At 51.2% G+C, this 13,851-nt stretch overlaps 1 protein-coding gene and 1 long non-coding RNA gene across 3 annotated transcripts in view; both read left to right on the top strand.

Annotated features, from left to right (window-relative positions):
- GPT2 (glutamic--pyruvic transaminase 2) overlaps positions 1-13,851 on the top strand; it is a 35,584-nt gene that overhangs the window by 12,846 nt on the left and 8,887 nt on the right. For both annotated transcript variants that reach the window (XR_004480656.2, XM_004264867.4), the window contains exons 5-8: positions 1,755-1,888; positions 4,022-4,265; positions 8,173-8,252; positions 10,864-11,000. Coding sequence is in view for 1 of the 2 variants with exons in the window: in XM_004264867.4 (XP_004264915.1) it covers positions 1,755-1,888; positions 4,022-4,265; positions 8,173-8,252; positions 10,864-11,000 (595 nt within the window). In the remaining variant the exon portion in view is untranslated. The remainder of the gene's footprint in view (positions 1-1,754; positions 1,889-4,021; positions 4,266-8,172; positions 8,253-10,863; positions 11,001-13,851) is intronic.
- On the top strand, positions 9,738-10,857 carry LOC125962737 (uncharacterized). The gene is made up of 3 exons (XR_007474400.1): positions 9,738-9,774; positions 9,902-9,942; positions 10,322-10,857. It is a non-coding gene; the product is annotated as an uncharacterized LOC125962737 (long non-coding RNA).

Below are 13,851 nucleotides of genomic sequence, written 5' to 3'. Positions count from 1 at the left end.
CTGTGAAGGATCAGTGTGGTTCAGAGCATAACAGAAGGTGGAAGTCTGTGGCCGGCAGGAGCAGGGAGCTTGCCCGTGGGGGAAGGTCTGGGAATTCAGGGAAGCAGGTGAACTAAAGGCAGGAAGAAGAGGAGGCTTAGCTGGTGTGGAAATGGCCAGACCTCATGGAGTGGAGGGGAGGGCACGGAAAGAAGGCAGAGGGAAATAGGGAGCACAGGAAACTTTCTGAGCATGGGAGCTCAAGAAATATCAAATAAGACATCCAGTAGAAGAAGGATTCTCTAACACCGGCTTCTGTACTTCCCCACTTTTTTATTTGCAAAATATTTCAGATGCATTCGATACCCCAAATAATGTGACAAGACTCTGTACTCACACCCAGGTTTGATACGTGTTAATATTTGCCACTTGATCCTTAGAGAAGTGGTCCAGCCTCCTTCCCCCCTCCCCTGCCCCCACTTACAACTGGTCAGAGGGGAAAGGCCAGCCCAGTGCTGCACAGACCCTGAAACCCAGCACCTCCTGGGTGCTGGGCCTTGGATGCTGTGCACTGAGACCCAGAGAAGAGCTGGCCACTTTCCAGAGCTCCATCCTGCCTCCTGGTGGTGCTGTTGCAGTAGTCTTAGAAGGAACGAGCTGGTTTTCTTTAAATGTGTATAAAATTCAAATGGTATAAAAGGATATAGAGTGAAAGATCTGCCTCCCATCTCTGACCCCAAGCCTCCTGGTTCACTTCCCCAGAGAATTCACCTCACCAGTTTGAGTCTCCTTCAGAGAGATTTTGTGCATGTGCAGGTACCTATTTTCAGTTGCTTTTTAAAAACATAAGTAGTGGCTTGACATTTTGAAAAAGTTTTTATGCAAACAGTAAAAAGCACAAATATTAATGTACAGCACCTATGTGTGCACACCTGTGTAACCCCTGCCCAGATCACGACATTGACCATTCCCAGCATCACAAAAGGCTCGTCTGTGCCCCTTTGCAGTCAATACCCCCAAGCCCAAAGTGGTCACCACTGTTTTTGAACTTCATGTAAATGGTGGTTTGGCTTTTGATCCAAATTGGCAGCCTGAGCACGCTGTTGGCATGGGGTGGGGGTAGGTGGGTCATGCCTCACAGCCCCAGGGGATCTGTGGTTAGTGCTGGTGAGGGTTCTGGATTCCTGGGCTGGCAGGCGGTGCCATTTTGGGGTGACCATTCTCTCAAGTTTTGTGGAACCATGTGTAGGCAACAGTGATGGAAGCATAGCAGTCCCAGCTGTAATGGTACATACTGTCCTAGAACGTGTAAACCCCAGTAGGGTGGGTAAAGCAGGTACGGGCACCATTTAACTGGTTAGAAGCCAGGGCCTGGAATAATGCTTGATGTGTAAGGAGGTTCTCAGCAAATACTGGGGGGATGAATGGATGAGTGGGTGGGTGGACAGATGAACAGAAGGGCAGTTGGGTGGGTGGGTGGGTGGGCAGGTGAATGGATGTATGGATGAATGGATGGATAGCAGATGGGCAGATGGTTGAGTGAGTGGGCAGATACGTGGGTAGATGGATGGATGACGGGATGGGTGGATGAAGCCCAGATACGTAGTTAAGCAGCTTGCCACAGTTTCAGAGCCTAGAGTAGTGAGAATAGGGCCACACTGAGCCCTCCCTGACCTCCCCCTCCTTCCCACTCCCAGTTAATTATATGGATATCACAGACGCTATGGAGCCAGACATCCTGCCTCTAGTCACTGTCTTGCTTGCTGTCTTAACAGGATCTTACAGCGCTAGCCAGGGCGTCAACTGCATCCGTGAAGATGTGGCTGCCTATGTCACCAGGAGAGATGGTGGTGTACCTGCAGACCCGGACAACATTTACCTGACCACTGGAGCTAGTGACGGCATTTCCGTACGTGTGAGGGTAGCTTGTTGTTGTCCACTGTTCACCCACGTGAAGAACAGCCTTGCATGTTAGGGCCGAGTGTGTGAGCCTGTTAGCAGGGGGACAGCCTGGGAGGAGAGGTTGGCCTCCCTCTGGTTGCTGCTGTTTGCCCCACCCTGGTAGCCTGCTCTCCTTACCTTGTTCAGTCTTCATGAACCTGGGTACCCCTGCAGCCTCAGTTTCCCTCCAGAGTGGCACCAGCAGGTCCAGCTGGGAGGAGTCAGGGGTCACTCGAGGGTGCCCGTCTTCCTGGCGACATCGGCCTTTCTCTCACTCAGCACATACGGTGTATCTGCTCTGCGAGGCACTGTGCCAGGTGCTGGGGAGACAAACACGTTTGGCCTCTGCTTACACATCAGTGCTGGATAAGACTGGCATTAATAGCACATAAATACATGTCAAATCTTAAGCTTTCAGTTTCTCTTCTGGAAGAGGACAAAGTGTTACAGGAGGGAGCAGCAGGGACTCTGACCTGGGGGGCTGGGGAGGGCAGGAAGGTTTCTCCAAGGAAGGCTGAACAGATAGAGATCTGGAAGCTGCGTACCTGTGAACTCAGGAAGGCAGGGGAGAGACAGGTTCGGAGCAGAAGGTCAGCATATGTAGAGGCCTTGAGCTGGAAGGAGGCTGTGTGTCTGGAAACAGCATCGGGGGGACGAGCACACATGGTGAGGGCCAGTTACCAGCAGTGGGCTGGGAAGCAGGTGGGGCCTTGTTGTCCTGAGAGCCTGGGAGCCACTGAAGGATTTGAAGTAGGCGGAGGGACATAATTATATTTAGGTTCTTAAGCTTTAAGTGTGGCAGGAGGGGGCATAATAGATGTAAGGGAGTGTTTAGGAGGCAAGAGAAGAGGTGGCTTGGGCTGGGGATCAGCCGTGGAAGAGGTGACGAGGGGCTGGTATCAAGTGTTCCATAGCGGAAGGGGCTGAACCCAGGGCCTGAGGAACCTGCAGCCTCCCTTCCCTTCCAGCACCCTGCCCCCGTGCCCAGTCAGTGCGGAGTGCCATCCACTCACTTTGTTCTCCCTACTCAGGGAGCCTGTCCTGTCTGACCCTTCCTGTAATGGAGTTATCTTTGTCTGTGTCTCTTGACTTCCAAGGCTCCTGTTTTTGTTGTTTGTTAAATGCTTTAGTCCTTTCCTAAAGCCTTTCAAATGCATTAAACTCTTCCTGGAACCCAGGAGGAAACTGAGGCCCAGAGACCTTAGGTGGTCTGCCTGCTCTAAGTCAGCCTCTTGTGGCATTTGAGATTCTAGTGTTCGACTCAGGCTCCCAACCATGGCATCTTCCACCGTGTTCTGCCAAGGCCCGTCTCTATTCCCAGAGAAGCCCAGGTATAGGTAGAGGTTCCAGAGGAGGGTTGGGGGAGGGGTCCTCAAGATTTAGTGAAAGAATCAAGTCATTGCAGTTTTTAATCCAGTGGCATTCTTGCAGCAAGGAGCCGAACCTGAGAGAGGAGCTAAGTCTGTGTAAGGTGGGGACTCGCCCAGAAGAGTTTGGGCTTATTAATCCAGTGAATTATTGCCACCTCCACCAGTGCCCCACAGGACTCCCCAGGCCTGGTTTCTCAGGAATCCTATGAACCTAGGGCGCGCTCAGCTTTGGAAACAGCCAGGTTGAAGCGCCACCTGGTGGCCATAGCTGGGTATTTTATCCCATTTCAACAATCCCTTGTTCAGGGGTCTGTCCAGCCTTGGGCACTGATAGCTACCGACCAGACAGATTCCTGGGCTCCACCCAAGACATACAGAATGAGTTTCAGGGGTGAGGTCAGAATAATTCTGAGACAGGGCCAGTTTGTGGGCTACTGCTTTAAAAGACCTCTTTAAAAAATACTAACAAGTATTGCGTGTTAAACTACATACCATGCACTGTACTGAGAACTTTAAAACATTTTGCTTATTTCTCACAGCAGACCTCATTTTACAGATGAGGAAAGTGAGGCTCAGGGAAGTTCAGCCACTCCCATGGGGCTGCACTGGAGGCAGGCAGTGGGGTGGCTGGTGAAAGGCAGGGTTGGGGCCTTCCAGCTTGCCTGCTGCTGGTCAGCCCCCGCGGGTGGGAAGTGGCAGTGGCCTTGCAAGATATGACTTCTCGGTTGCAGACGATCCTGAAGATCCTGGTCTCCGGGGGTGGCAAGTCACGGACAGGTGTGATGATACCCATCCCGCAGTACCCCCTCTACTCGGCGGTCATCTCTGAACTCGACGCCATCCAGGTGAACTATTACCTGGATGAGGACAACTGCTGGGCCCTGAATGTGAATGAGCTCCGGCGGGCCGTGCAGGAGGCCAAAGAGCACTGTGACCCCAAGGTGCTGTGCATCATCAACCCCGGGAACCCCACAGGTCTGTGCTTTACTACCTTGCCAGTTTCTTGGGGAGCAGGGGCAGGGTGGCTGGAGTACTGGATGTCTGGACACTAAAGATCTAAGAAATGATGAAGTCCTCTTTGCTCCCCGGTTCCCAATCCAACTTCAGATTTGCTAACCTAAAGCCATAAAATTTGCTGCAGACCACCTTAGGAAGTGAGCAAATGCAGGCATTTTCCTGGGCGGGGTTGTATTAAGACCAGTTTTTCTCCTGTTCTTGCATTTGCAAAGAATCTTCTCTTTGAGGTCATGCACAAACCATCACCATTAATCATAGGCCTCATTTTACCCTTACTCCTACTTGTTTTTCTGAACCAGTTTTCAGATTGCTGGTGCGTGCGTTGTTTTTCTTTGACACAGCATTACTGTGTACTTTGAGGCCTGAAAAGGAAATGCCATATTAAAAACAAAAGCGAACAAACCAAAAAAACCTGATTCCAGAAGTTGAAAATCACTCCTAATTTTGCATATTTTTCTTTTTAAAAAAAAACGCACAGTTCTGCCTGTTTTGATCTTTCCAGGCTGCTGGGTTCATGTGCCCCCGATGCTATTCGGATGCAGAGAACAAGGGCTCCTCTCTCCTCCTTTGTTGAGATAAACTGGGTCAGGGCCAAAGCGTGGTGGAGTTGATTGTGGAATCTGTTTCTTGGGAACATCAAATGATGCTTCAATCAGCTGAAAGTGCCACTTGAATTCCTGAGCACAGAAAATGGGTGCAGCTGCCCTCCACCCTGGTTTATTTACGCCAACTGCTTGGGGGAAGGGATGAAGGGTCTAACCCTGGTTCAGTAGGAAAATGACAGAGCTGGGTTCTCAATCCTGGTTGCACATTAGAATCACAAAGGGAGCTTTTAAAAATGTCAAAGGCCAGGCTGCACCTCAGAATCTCTGGGGATGGGGCCCAGGCATCAATATTCTATGCAGCTGAGGATGAGAAACACTGCCCTAGGATGATCGTTCTAAAACTTTAACTTGTTAAGAAAAAAACAAACTGCTGGGCCCCACTTCTAGGTATTCTGATGTAATTAGGCTGGAGTGGGGCTTGACAATTTGCATTTCTAACAAGCCCCCAGGTGATGCTGATGCTACTGGTCCCAAACTTGGAGTAGTAGGCCCTACATCTTAGGAAATACTCTGTATACCTAGTTTATATCATAGGGTTGGTGACTTCTTGGCCAGGTGCTAACATAAATCTTCACCTGGCTGTCCTGGGAGAAATAACTGCAGTAGAGACTTTCCTGTTTTAGGTCAAAGGTGGGGGAGTCATGTGAGTATATGTTAATATAAGCAGTTTTTTGGGGTTTTTTGGCCACGCTGCACAGCTTGTGGGATCTTAGCTCTCCGACCAGGGATTGAACCTGGGCCCTGAGAGTGAAATCACTGAGTCCTAACCATTGGACCATCAGGGAATTCCCTCTCTGGGGCCTTAATGGGTGAAAATCAGCTATTGGAAGATGGGGGATGGAAAAATAGAAACCTACCTGTGATAACCATGTATCTTGCCTGAACCACACACTGTGACCACTTTGGCTAAAAGGTATCAAAATGGACTGGGATATAAGTGCCTAACAGGGCTCTTTGGGATTCAAGACAGAAACTCATCTTAAGACTTGAAGGGAGTGGATCTGTGACATCCAGGGTAAAGCAGCACACTTGAATCAGCGTCATTGTCATAGGAACCCCAGGCCATTTCCCAGCTCTGCTCTTCTCTGGGTTGGAATCCTTCTCAGGAAGCATCTGTCCTGGGAGTGGCCTTCAGCAGTTCCAGTCATTGCCCAGCACCTAAGCGTCCTCCACAGAGAGCCTTGCCTATAGTTTCAGCCAAAGCCACAGGCCAGACTCTCATTGGCCCACGTTGACCAACCTGCCCGTGCCTGACCAAGTTAAATCACTGAGGCTGATTGGCTGGGTCTGTATCCCATGTCCCTTGCTGGAGTTTAAAGAGAGGGAGTTCTCCCTGGGACAGCTGAGTGTTGTTGCTCAAAAAAGGGCAGAATGCAGGGCTGGTGCAAGCAACAGGTATCCCCATTAGTTTGTGGGAAATTCCTTTGGCCTGGCCTCTGGGAAGGGGCACTTAGACCTCTCCCCAGCTTTGAGGCCTACAGCAGAGCCACCTCTTTTGTGCAGTGGGCTGATGTCTCCCCCTGCTGGGCACAGCTGTGCCCTGCCCCTCTAGAGCCTATGTGACTCTCCTCCTGTACCACCATGTGTGTTTGTCCATCCATTGGCTCAGCAGGCATGTTCTGAGTGACTCCTTCGTCCCAGGCGAAGACTGGAGAGAAGTAAGCTTTGTCCTTGTCCTACAGTTTGCATCGCTCATATCACAGGGATTATTTGCGCACAGCAGGTCTCCTTTGCTCTCCCGAGCTACAGGCTTCCTGAGGCCTGGCCCTTACTCAGTTCTCTCAGCACTCCCCCTGGCAGTATGTACACATGGTTTGATGCTCTTGGTGCTCAAACCTTTGCTTGCATTCTAACAGGATACACTTTGTGGGATGGCAGCCCTGGGAGAGAAGACCAGCAGCATTTTTAGGCAGGCTCAGCCCCCTGGATAGGCAGCTCCTGTCTGTCTGTGGGAACAGCAGCTGGTTCCTTGTAGCATCCAGGGCTACTACCCTTCCTAATTCCCAGAGCCATGAGCTTGCTTCATAGGAAGCCCGGTTGACCCTCTCTTGGCAGGAGACAGGTTGCTCCCTTAGGAAAGGAATTGGTTCATTGCTTAGACAGTTTAAGTCTGAAATTCTGGCTGAATCATACCATACTTTTATAAGATACATCTATATATTTTTTCTAAGACTTATTCTTGTTATTCTTACATGGGCAAGAATATAGTTATTTTTAACAAGAAGGTAACATACTCTACATACTGGTTTGCATCTAGATATAGATACATATATAAATGACACATGTGCCCATACATACACACATAAATATATACATATATGTAACATCCATAGATGCACATTTATGTATAGTAAAGAAACAGCCTTTTGTGAGAAGTCAGCATGCCTGACTAGTGCTTTCCCAGAGGCTATGTGAGCACGTCAGACAACCCAGTGCCACACTTACAGTGGGCCTCAGGAAATATTGGGAAAAGGTTCATTTCTACCTTGTTGCATTTGTTCCTTTCCCCACCTAAACCCACAGTATTTCCTGTGAACTGATGGGTGAATATTTTGCTGCTGGCTGGCACTCATTTCTCTAAGATGGATGAAATGTTGAGTCAAGCCCTGAAGGGAGACCCTGGCAGGGACACTGCGGGTACCCAGAAGCATCCTCAGAGGGCAGCTCCCATGTAGCTGCTGACAGGAGAAGCCAGAGCTAGCAGGCAGGCTCATCTCATTTAGAGCTTATTCCACAGTATTTACCGGGGCCCTGCTGAGTGCTGGCTTTGAGGGTCAGCACCGAGCCCACAGACCTTATCCCTGCCTCACGGAGCTTGTGTGGGCAGAAGGTGTAGCCAGTGCAGTTCTCCTGGTGTTGCCACTGTGGGGTGAGGAGGAGAGTGGGGCTGAATGATTAAACTCCTTCAGTTTAACTTTCCTGCTCTTTATGATGTTGTCATGCCTTCTTGCCCTCCAGCACAGATTAATACAAATATACCCCCTCCACACACACACACCTCCAATAAGAATAGCAAGAAGGTTGGGTGTGAAACACTGCTCCCTCCACGTACCCAGCTTAAGTGAGTCAGAGGGACGGGGCTGACCGTCGGGGCTCCCTGGAGGTTGACTGAACCCCCCGAGTCACAGCAGCTAGGGAGGGTGGTCCCACAGGGTCCTGGGGAATACAGATACCTGAGCGATTCTGGTTGGGGTTCTTACCTGGGGACAATTTAAACAGCATTACAACCTACCTTCTGCTTTTGTTTGGGGACTTTTTAGGTCAGGTGCAGAGCAGAAAGTGCATAGAAGACGTGATTCACTTTGCCTGGGAAGAGAAGCTCTTTCTCCTGGCTGATGAGGTAAGAGCAGCCTTGGCTCTCAGAGGTGAGGGTGTGCTTTCTCTTCTGGGAGAGGGAGCCAGGCCTGGTTTTTCTATAGCCAGAGAGAATTTTCTAGGTGTTGGAAGAGAGATTCTAACAAGGTTGAGGATGTTCAGTGTTACACCCTGTGAGACTGACCAAAAATCATCCCAACATTGATTTGGAATCTTGGTTATAAGTTTCAGAAATCTAACCCAAACTACTTTAAACTTGAAAAGTAAAAAGGTGGTAGGGTCTCAGGAGTGGGGCTGGATCCAGGGACTCAAACCACATCTTCCACCTCCTTTCATTCCATCCTGCTGCCTTGGCCTCACACACGGGCCTGCTATCTTCGCAGTCTAGAAAGAGAGCATTTCTTCCTGGTGGTTCCAGCAAAAGTCTCAGAATTGAGCTTCACTGGTGCAGCTTGGGTCAAACACCCATTGCTGAGCCAATTACTGTGGCCCCGTGGTTGCAATATGCAAACTGACCAGGCCTGGGCACGGGGCAGTGTCTCCGCCCTGTGCCCCCAAACCTGCAGAGAGCGGGGGGGGGCGGGGTGTTCACTGAGGCAAATTCAGGGCCTCTTTCTCAAGCAGGGAAAGTGGGTGCTAGGTGGGCCTGATGCTATGTCCTGTGAGGAGGGGAGTCTTAATTAACCCCCCACAGCTGCTGCTTCTTGAGCCCCAGTTCTGGAGACAAGGCATGCCCATTCTTTTCCTGCAAGGAAAGAAATGAAAGACCCGTCATATCCTGTTTTCATTTCTTCATTGCTGCATGATTTCTAGTTAGTCGTAGCTTCTAACACACAAGCTTCATTTCTTTGCTTCCCAGCACCCGCACCGCCCCGCCCCACACACAGAGCTTACCCACCAAATTGTTGCCGTGATAATAGCAGATGGACCTAAAATGTCCATTTCTATAGGAGAGAACATACAGCAGAGTGACCTGGTGCACAAACCTCTTCCCTCGGGGGCTGGGAAGGGAGGGGTGGGGGAGGAGGAAGCTCTGCCTGGCTTGTTGAAGGTGCAGCTGGCTTGACCCTCCTGCTGACCCACAGCACTCCAGAGAGCCTCGGTTTCCCTGATGTCCAAACTGGGTATGGGAAGCTCATCTCCAAGGGCAGATGGGACGCTTGCCTGCGGCGCGCTAGACTGTGTGGGGACAGGGAGGCGCTGCTCGCTCCAGTGTGGGGGCTGCTCCGTCCAGTGTGGGGGCTGCTCGCTCCAGTGTGGGGGCTGCTTCGTCCAGTGTGGGGGCTGCTGGGTCCTGTGTGGGGGCTGCTCGGCCCATTGTGGGTACTGTTCGCTCCAGTGTTGGGGCTGCTGGGTCCGGTGTGGGGCTGTTTGGTCCAGTGTCGGGGCTGTTTGGTCCAGTGTGGGGGCTGCTGGGTCCAGTGTGGGTGCTGTTTGGTCCAGTGTGGGGGCTGCTGGGTCCAGTGTGGGTGCTTTTTGGTCCAGTGTGGGGACTGCTGGGTCCAGTGTGGGTGCTGTTTGGTCCAGTGTGGGTGCTGTTTGGTCCAGTGTGGGCGCTGTTTGGTCCAGTGTCGGGGCTGTTTGGTCCAGTGTGGGCGCTCTTTGGTCCAGTGTGGGGGCTGCTGGGTCCAGTGTGGGGGCTGTTTGGTCCAGTGTGGGGGCTGCTGGGTCCAGTGTGGGGGCTGTTTGGTCCAGTGTGGGGGCTGCTGGGTCCAGTGTGGGTGCTGTTTGGTCCAGTGTGGGGGCTGCTGGGTCCAGTGTGGGTGCTTTTTGGTCCAGTGTGGGGACTGCTGGGTCCAGTGTGGGCGCTGTTTGGTCCAGTGTCGGGGCTGTTTGGTCCAGTGTGGGCGCTCTTTGGTCCAGTGTGGGGACTGCTGTGTCCAGTGTGGGTGCTGTTTGGTCCTGTGTGGGGGCTGCTGGGTCCAGTGTGGGTGCTGTTTGGTCCAGTGTGGGGACTGCTGTGTCCAGTGTGGGTGCTGTTTGGTCCAGTGTGGGGGCTGCTGGGTCCAGTGTGGGTGCTGTTTGGTCCAGTGTGGGGACTGCTGGGTCCAGTGTGGGTGCTGTTTGGTCCAGTGTTGGGGCTGCTGGGTCCAGTGTGGGTGCTGTTTGGTCCAGTGTGGGGCTGTTTGGTCCAGTGTGGGTGCTGTTTGGTCCAGTGTGGGGGCTGCTGGGTCCAGTGTGGGCGCTGACAGCAATGGTGGACAGAGAGCTGGGTGAGTGCCATGACGTGCGGAGGGTACACAGTGAGCACTTCAGGTGCGGAGGTCAGAACAGGTACATGAACTGCCTTCACCACTCATCTTATTGACGGAAGTGAGCATCACACTCCGGGAGGAAACCTGCTTGGGCAGGTGGGGTACTTGATGTCGTCACTGGCACATGAGGCAGAAAGGAGATCTGGAGACTGGGTGGGAGAATCCAGTGGGCATGCATCCCGAGGCCTTCCCTCCTTGCTCTTCTGTAAGGTTCCCTCAGGCATGTCTGGCTTGGCAGTGGTGTCCGAGGCTGGGCTTCACGGCAGGCTGCCTGGCTGCAGTTTGGCCTGGAGCACCTGTGCCCTCCCTCAGCCGGCACCTAGGTGGCTCAGGCTTCTGGGGGACTTGCGATGACTGTCTCCATCCCGTCCCCTCCTGCAGGTGTACCAGGACAACGTGTACTCTCCAGACTGCAGATTTCACTCCTTTAAGAAGGTGCTTTACGAGATGGGGCCCGAGTACTCCAGCAACGTGGAACTCGCCTCCTTCCACTCCACCTCCAAGGGCTACATGGGCGAGTATGTGGGCCCCCACCTCCCTCCCGCTGCCCCTGGGCCTGCTTGGTCCCTGTGCTTCTCCGCTCTGCCCCACCTCAGTCTGCTGGACAGAGACAGCTGCCCTTATCCACCGACTCTGCTGATCTAAGAAGCAGGAGGAGACAGACCACACCTCCCCAAAGGGAGCATGGTGGTGTGAGGACAGACCTTGTGCAAGGGCTCGTGTAAAATAAGGCTGTGATGAAAATGAAAACAGGACCTCACAGCAGCTCCCAACGCTAGTGTTTTCTGCCAGCCATGTCGCTGTTGCTCTGACATTGACTGAACTCTGAGGGCCAGGGAAGGCAGGTTGAGTGGACAAATGCTGTCAGGCCAGTAGGGCAAGCTCTGTGTGCAGGAGCTCTGTATGCATCCTGCCTCAGCACTATGTGACCTCTGGGGCCAGAGTCAGCTTCAATCCTGTATTCATTCATTCAGCTAATATTTATTGAGCATATGCTATGAGTCCAGTACTGATCTCGGCACTGAGGTTATAGCAGTGAGCAAACCACAGCCATCCCTGCCCTCACAGAGTTATGCTTTAGTGAGGAGAGAGAGGCAATAGACAAACGAATATCACATGTCAAGTGGGCAAAAATAATTAGAGAAGAGATGGGAATGCCGAGAGGTGGGGTCTGGTCACTGAGGAGTTGGCTTTTGAGTTAAGACCCAAGGGAGGGGTTGTGGGGAGCTACACAGATGTCTGAGGAAAGAGCATTCCAGACAGAGGGAACAGCACATGCAAAGGCCCTGAGGTGGAAGGAGCAGCTGTTTGAGGAGTGGCAAGGAGACTAGAAAGGAGTGAGAGAGAAAGTGGCAGAAGTTGCGACCAAAAAAAGTCATAGGAGGCCAGATCACCCGAGCTACTTAGGTTATTTTTTACTTTTACTCAGAGTGAGATGGGAACCCTTGGAGGGTTTACACAGAGGTGTGACTTCTCCTGACTTATGTTTTACCAGATTCTCTGGTTGCTGTGTGATGAGGGTAGGGACAGAAGTGGGCATTCGAGTCAAAAGGCTGTTATGGTCCAGGGGAGATATCGTGGGCCAGGGTAGAGGTGGGGAGAAGATGTTTGATCTTGGATATGTTTGAAGGTAGAGTTGACAGGTGTTGCTTGATGGAAAAGGTGGGTGTGAGAGAGGGAAGTCTCGGATGATTCCCAAGTTTTTTGTTCAAACAGCAGGAAGGATAGAGTTGCCATCAATAGATGAGGATTGCTGTTTGTGAAGCAGGTTTTGGGGTAAAATTAGAAGTTGGTTTTGGATGTGTAGAATTTGCAGATGCCTATTGGATGTCCAGATGGAGATGGATGTGTGAGTCTGCAGCTCAGGGCTGATATCCAGCTGGAGATTAAAGTTTATGAGATGTCAATGTATGAGTTGTTAGACAGATCTCTGAGCCTGGATGTCTCACCAGGGGTGAGTACAAATAGAGAAGAGGTCCAAGGACTGGGCCCAGGCCCTCCCTGCTCAGCAGTTAGGGGAGGAGAGGAGGAGCCTACAAACTAGACTGAGATGGAAAGGCCAGTGTATTTACAGCTAAGGACATTCATTCCCCAGTGTTGTGGGAGTTCTGCTTTATGCCAGGTGTCAGGAGGAGGTGTGCAGGCCAGTGTAACTGCGAAGCTTCAAGAAATATTTTAGCCAGGTCAAGGGAGCTGTCCCCTTGGGATGGTCACCCAACTGTTCTTGGCTATATTTGATGTGGGCAGGGGTTGATCTATGCTGGTCTTTCTGGTCTACCCCAGTAGTGATGCTGTCTCCTTGCTAGGCTTTCATGTGTTGTGTAGCTCTTTTCCTAAACAAATATGTTCTCCATTAACTCATTTTTCAAACTCAAGTGTGTTTGTCACATACCCACCCATCTTTCTATCTGTGTTACTGATGACTGTTTTAATGGTAATACCCTGGATGTTGGTAACCTGAGGTGGTATCCTGTTGCCCTCAGATCCTGATTACCTAGGATCAGACTGATTTGCCCAATTTGATATTCTGCTCATCAGCAGAGAATAAAGCAGAAAGTTTCTTCTTTCAACTTTGTGACAGGAAACATTTCCGAGATGCCAGAATTTATCTTCCCGCATTGGAAAAGCGAGTTGAGGGATCACATGGGGATCTGTCTCTGCCAGTTCATTCTGCAGCCTGATCCCAAAAGTGTTTTATCGAGTGTCTCATCGTATCAGGTGCTCTGAGGTTGTGTGGGTGTGGTACACGTACAGAGGAAGGCAGGAGCTGGTGCCTGCGTTTCTGTGCTTATTAGTCTGAATGTTATCAATCACAGTCCAGAAAGTGTGGCAGATGGAGCTGACTTCGTTCTGAAAGGTTTTTGTTTTTGGTTTTGACTGTATGATCTCAGCTTATTTTCATGAGATTTGACTGTATATCAGTCAGGATGCTTTTGGAAATACGTAACAGAAACTCAAGTTGAACTGACCTACATCAAAGAGGCTTTTTAAAAAATCCATATCAGGGCACTTCCCTGGTGGTCCAGTGGTAAAGAATCTGCCTTACAGGGACTTGCCTGGTGGCACAGTGGTTAAGAATCCACATGCCAGTGCAGGGGACGTGGGTTCGATTCCCTGGTCAGGGAAGATCCCACATGCCGCAGAGCAACTAAGCCCGTACGCCACAACTACTGAGCCTGTGCTCTAGAGCCCTCGAGCTGCAATACTGAAGCCCGCACACCTAGAACCTGTGCTCCACAACAAGAGAAGCCACCACAATGAGAAGCCCGCACACTGCAGTAAAGAGTAGCCCCCCTCACCGCAACTAAAGAAAGCCCGCCTGCAGCAATGAAGACCCAACACAGCCAAAAATAAAATTAAAAAATAAAG

Source organism: Orcinus orca, chromosome 20 (genome assembly GCF_937001465.1).
Source record: "Orcinus orca chromosome 20, mOrcOrc1.1, whole genome shotgun sequence".
Lineage (NCBI taxonomy): Eukaryota > Metazoa > Chordata > Mammalia > Artiodactyla > Delphinidae > Orcinus > Orcinus orca.
The sequence above is the reverse complement of the archived record's forward strand: the minus strand, read 5'-3'. Positions and strand labels throughout refer to the sequence as shown.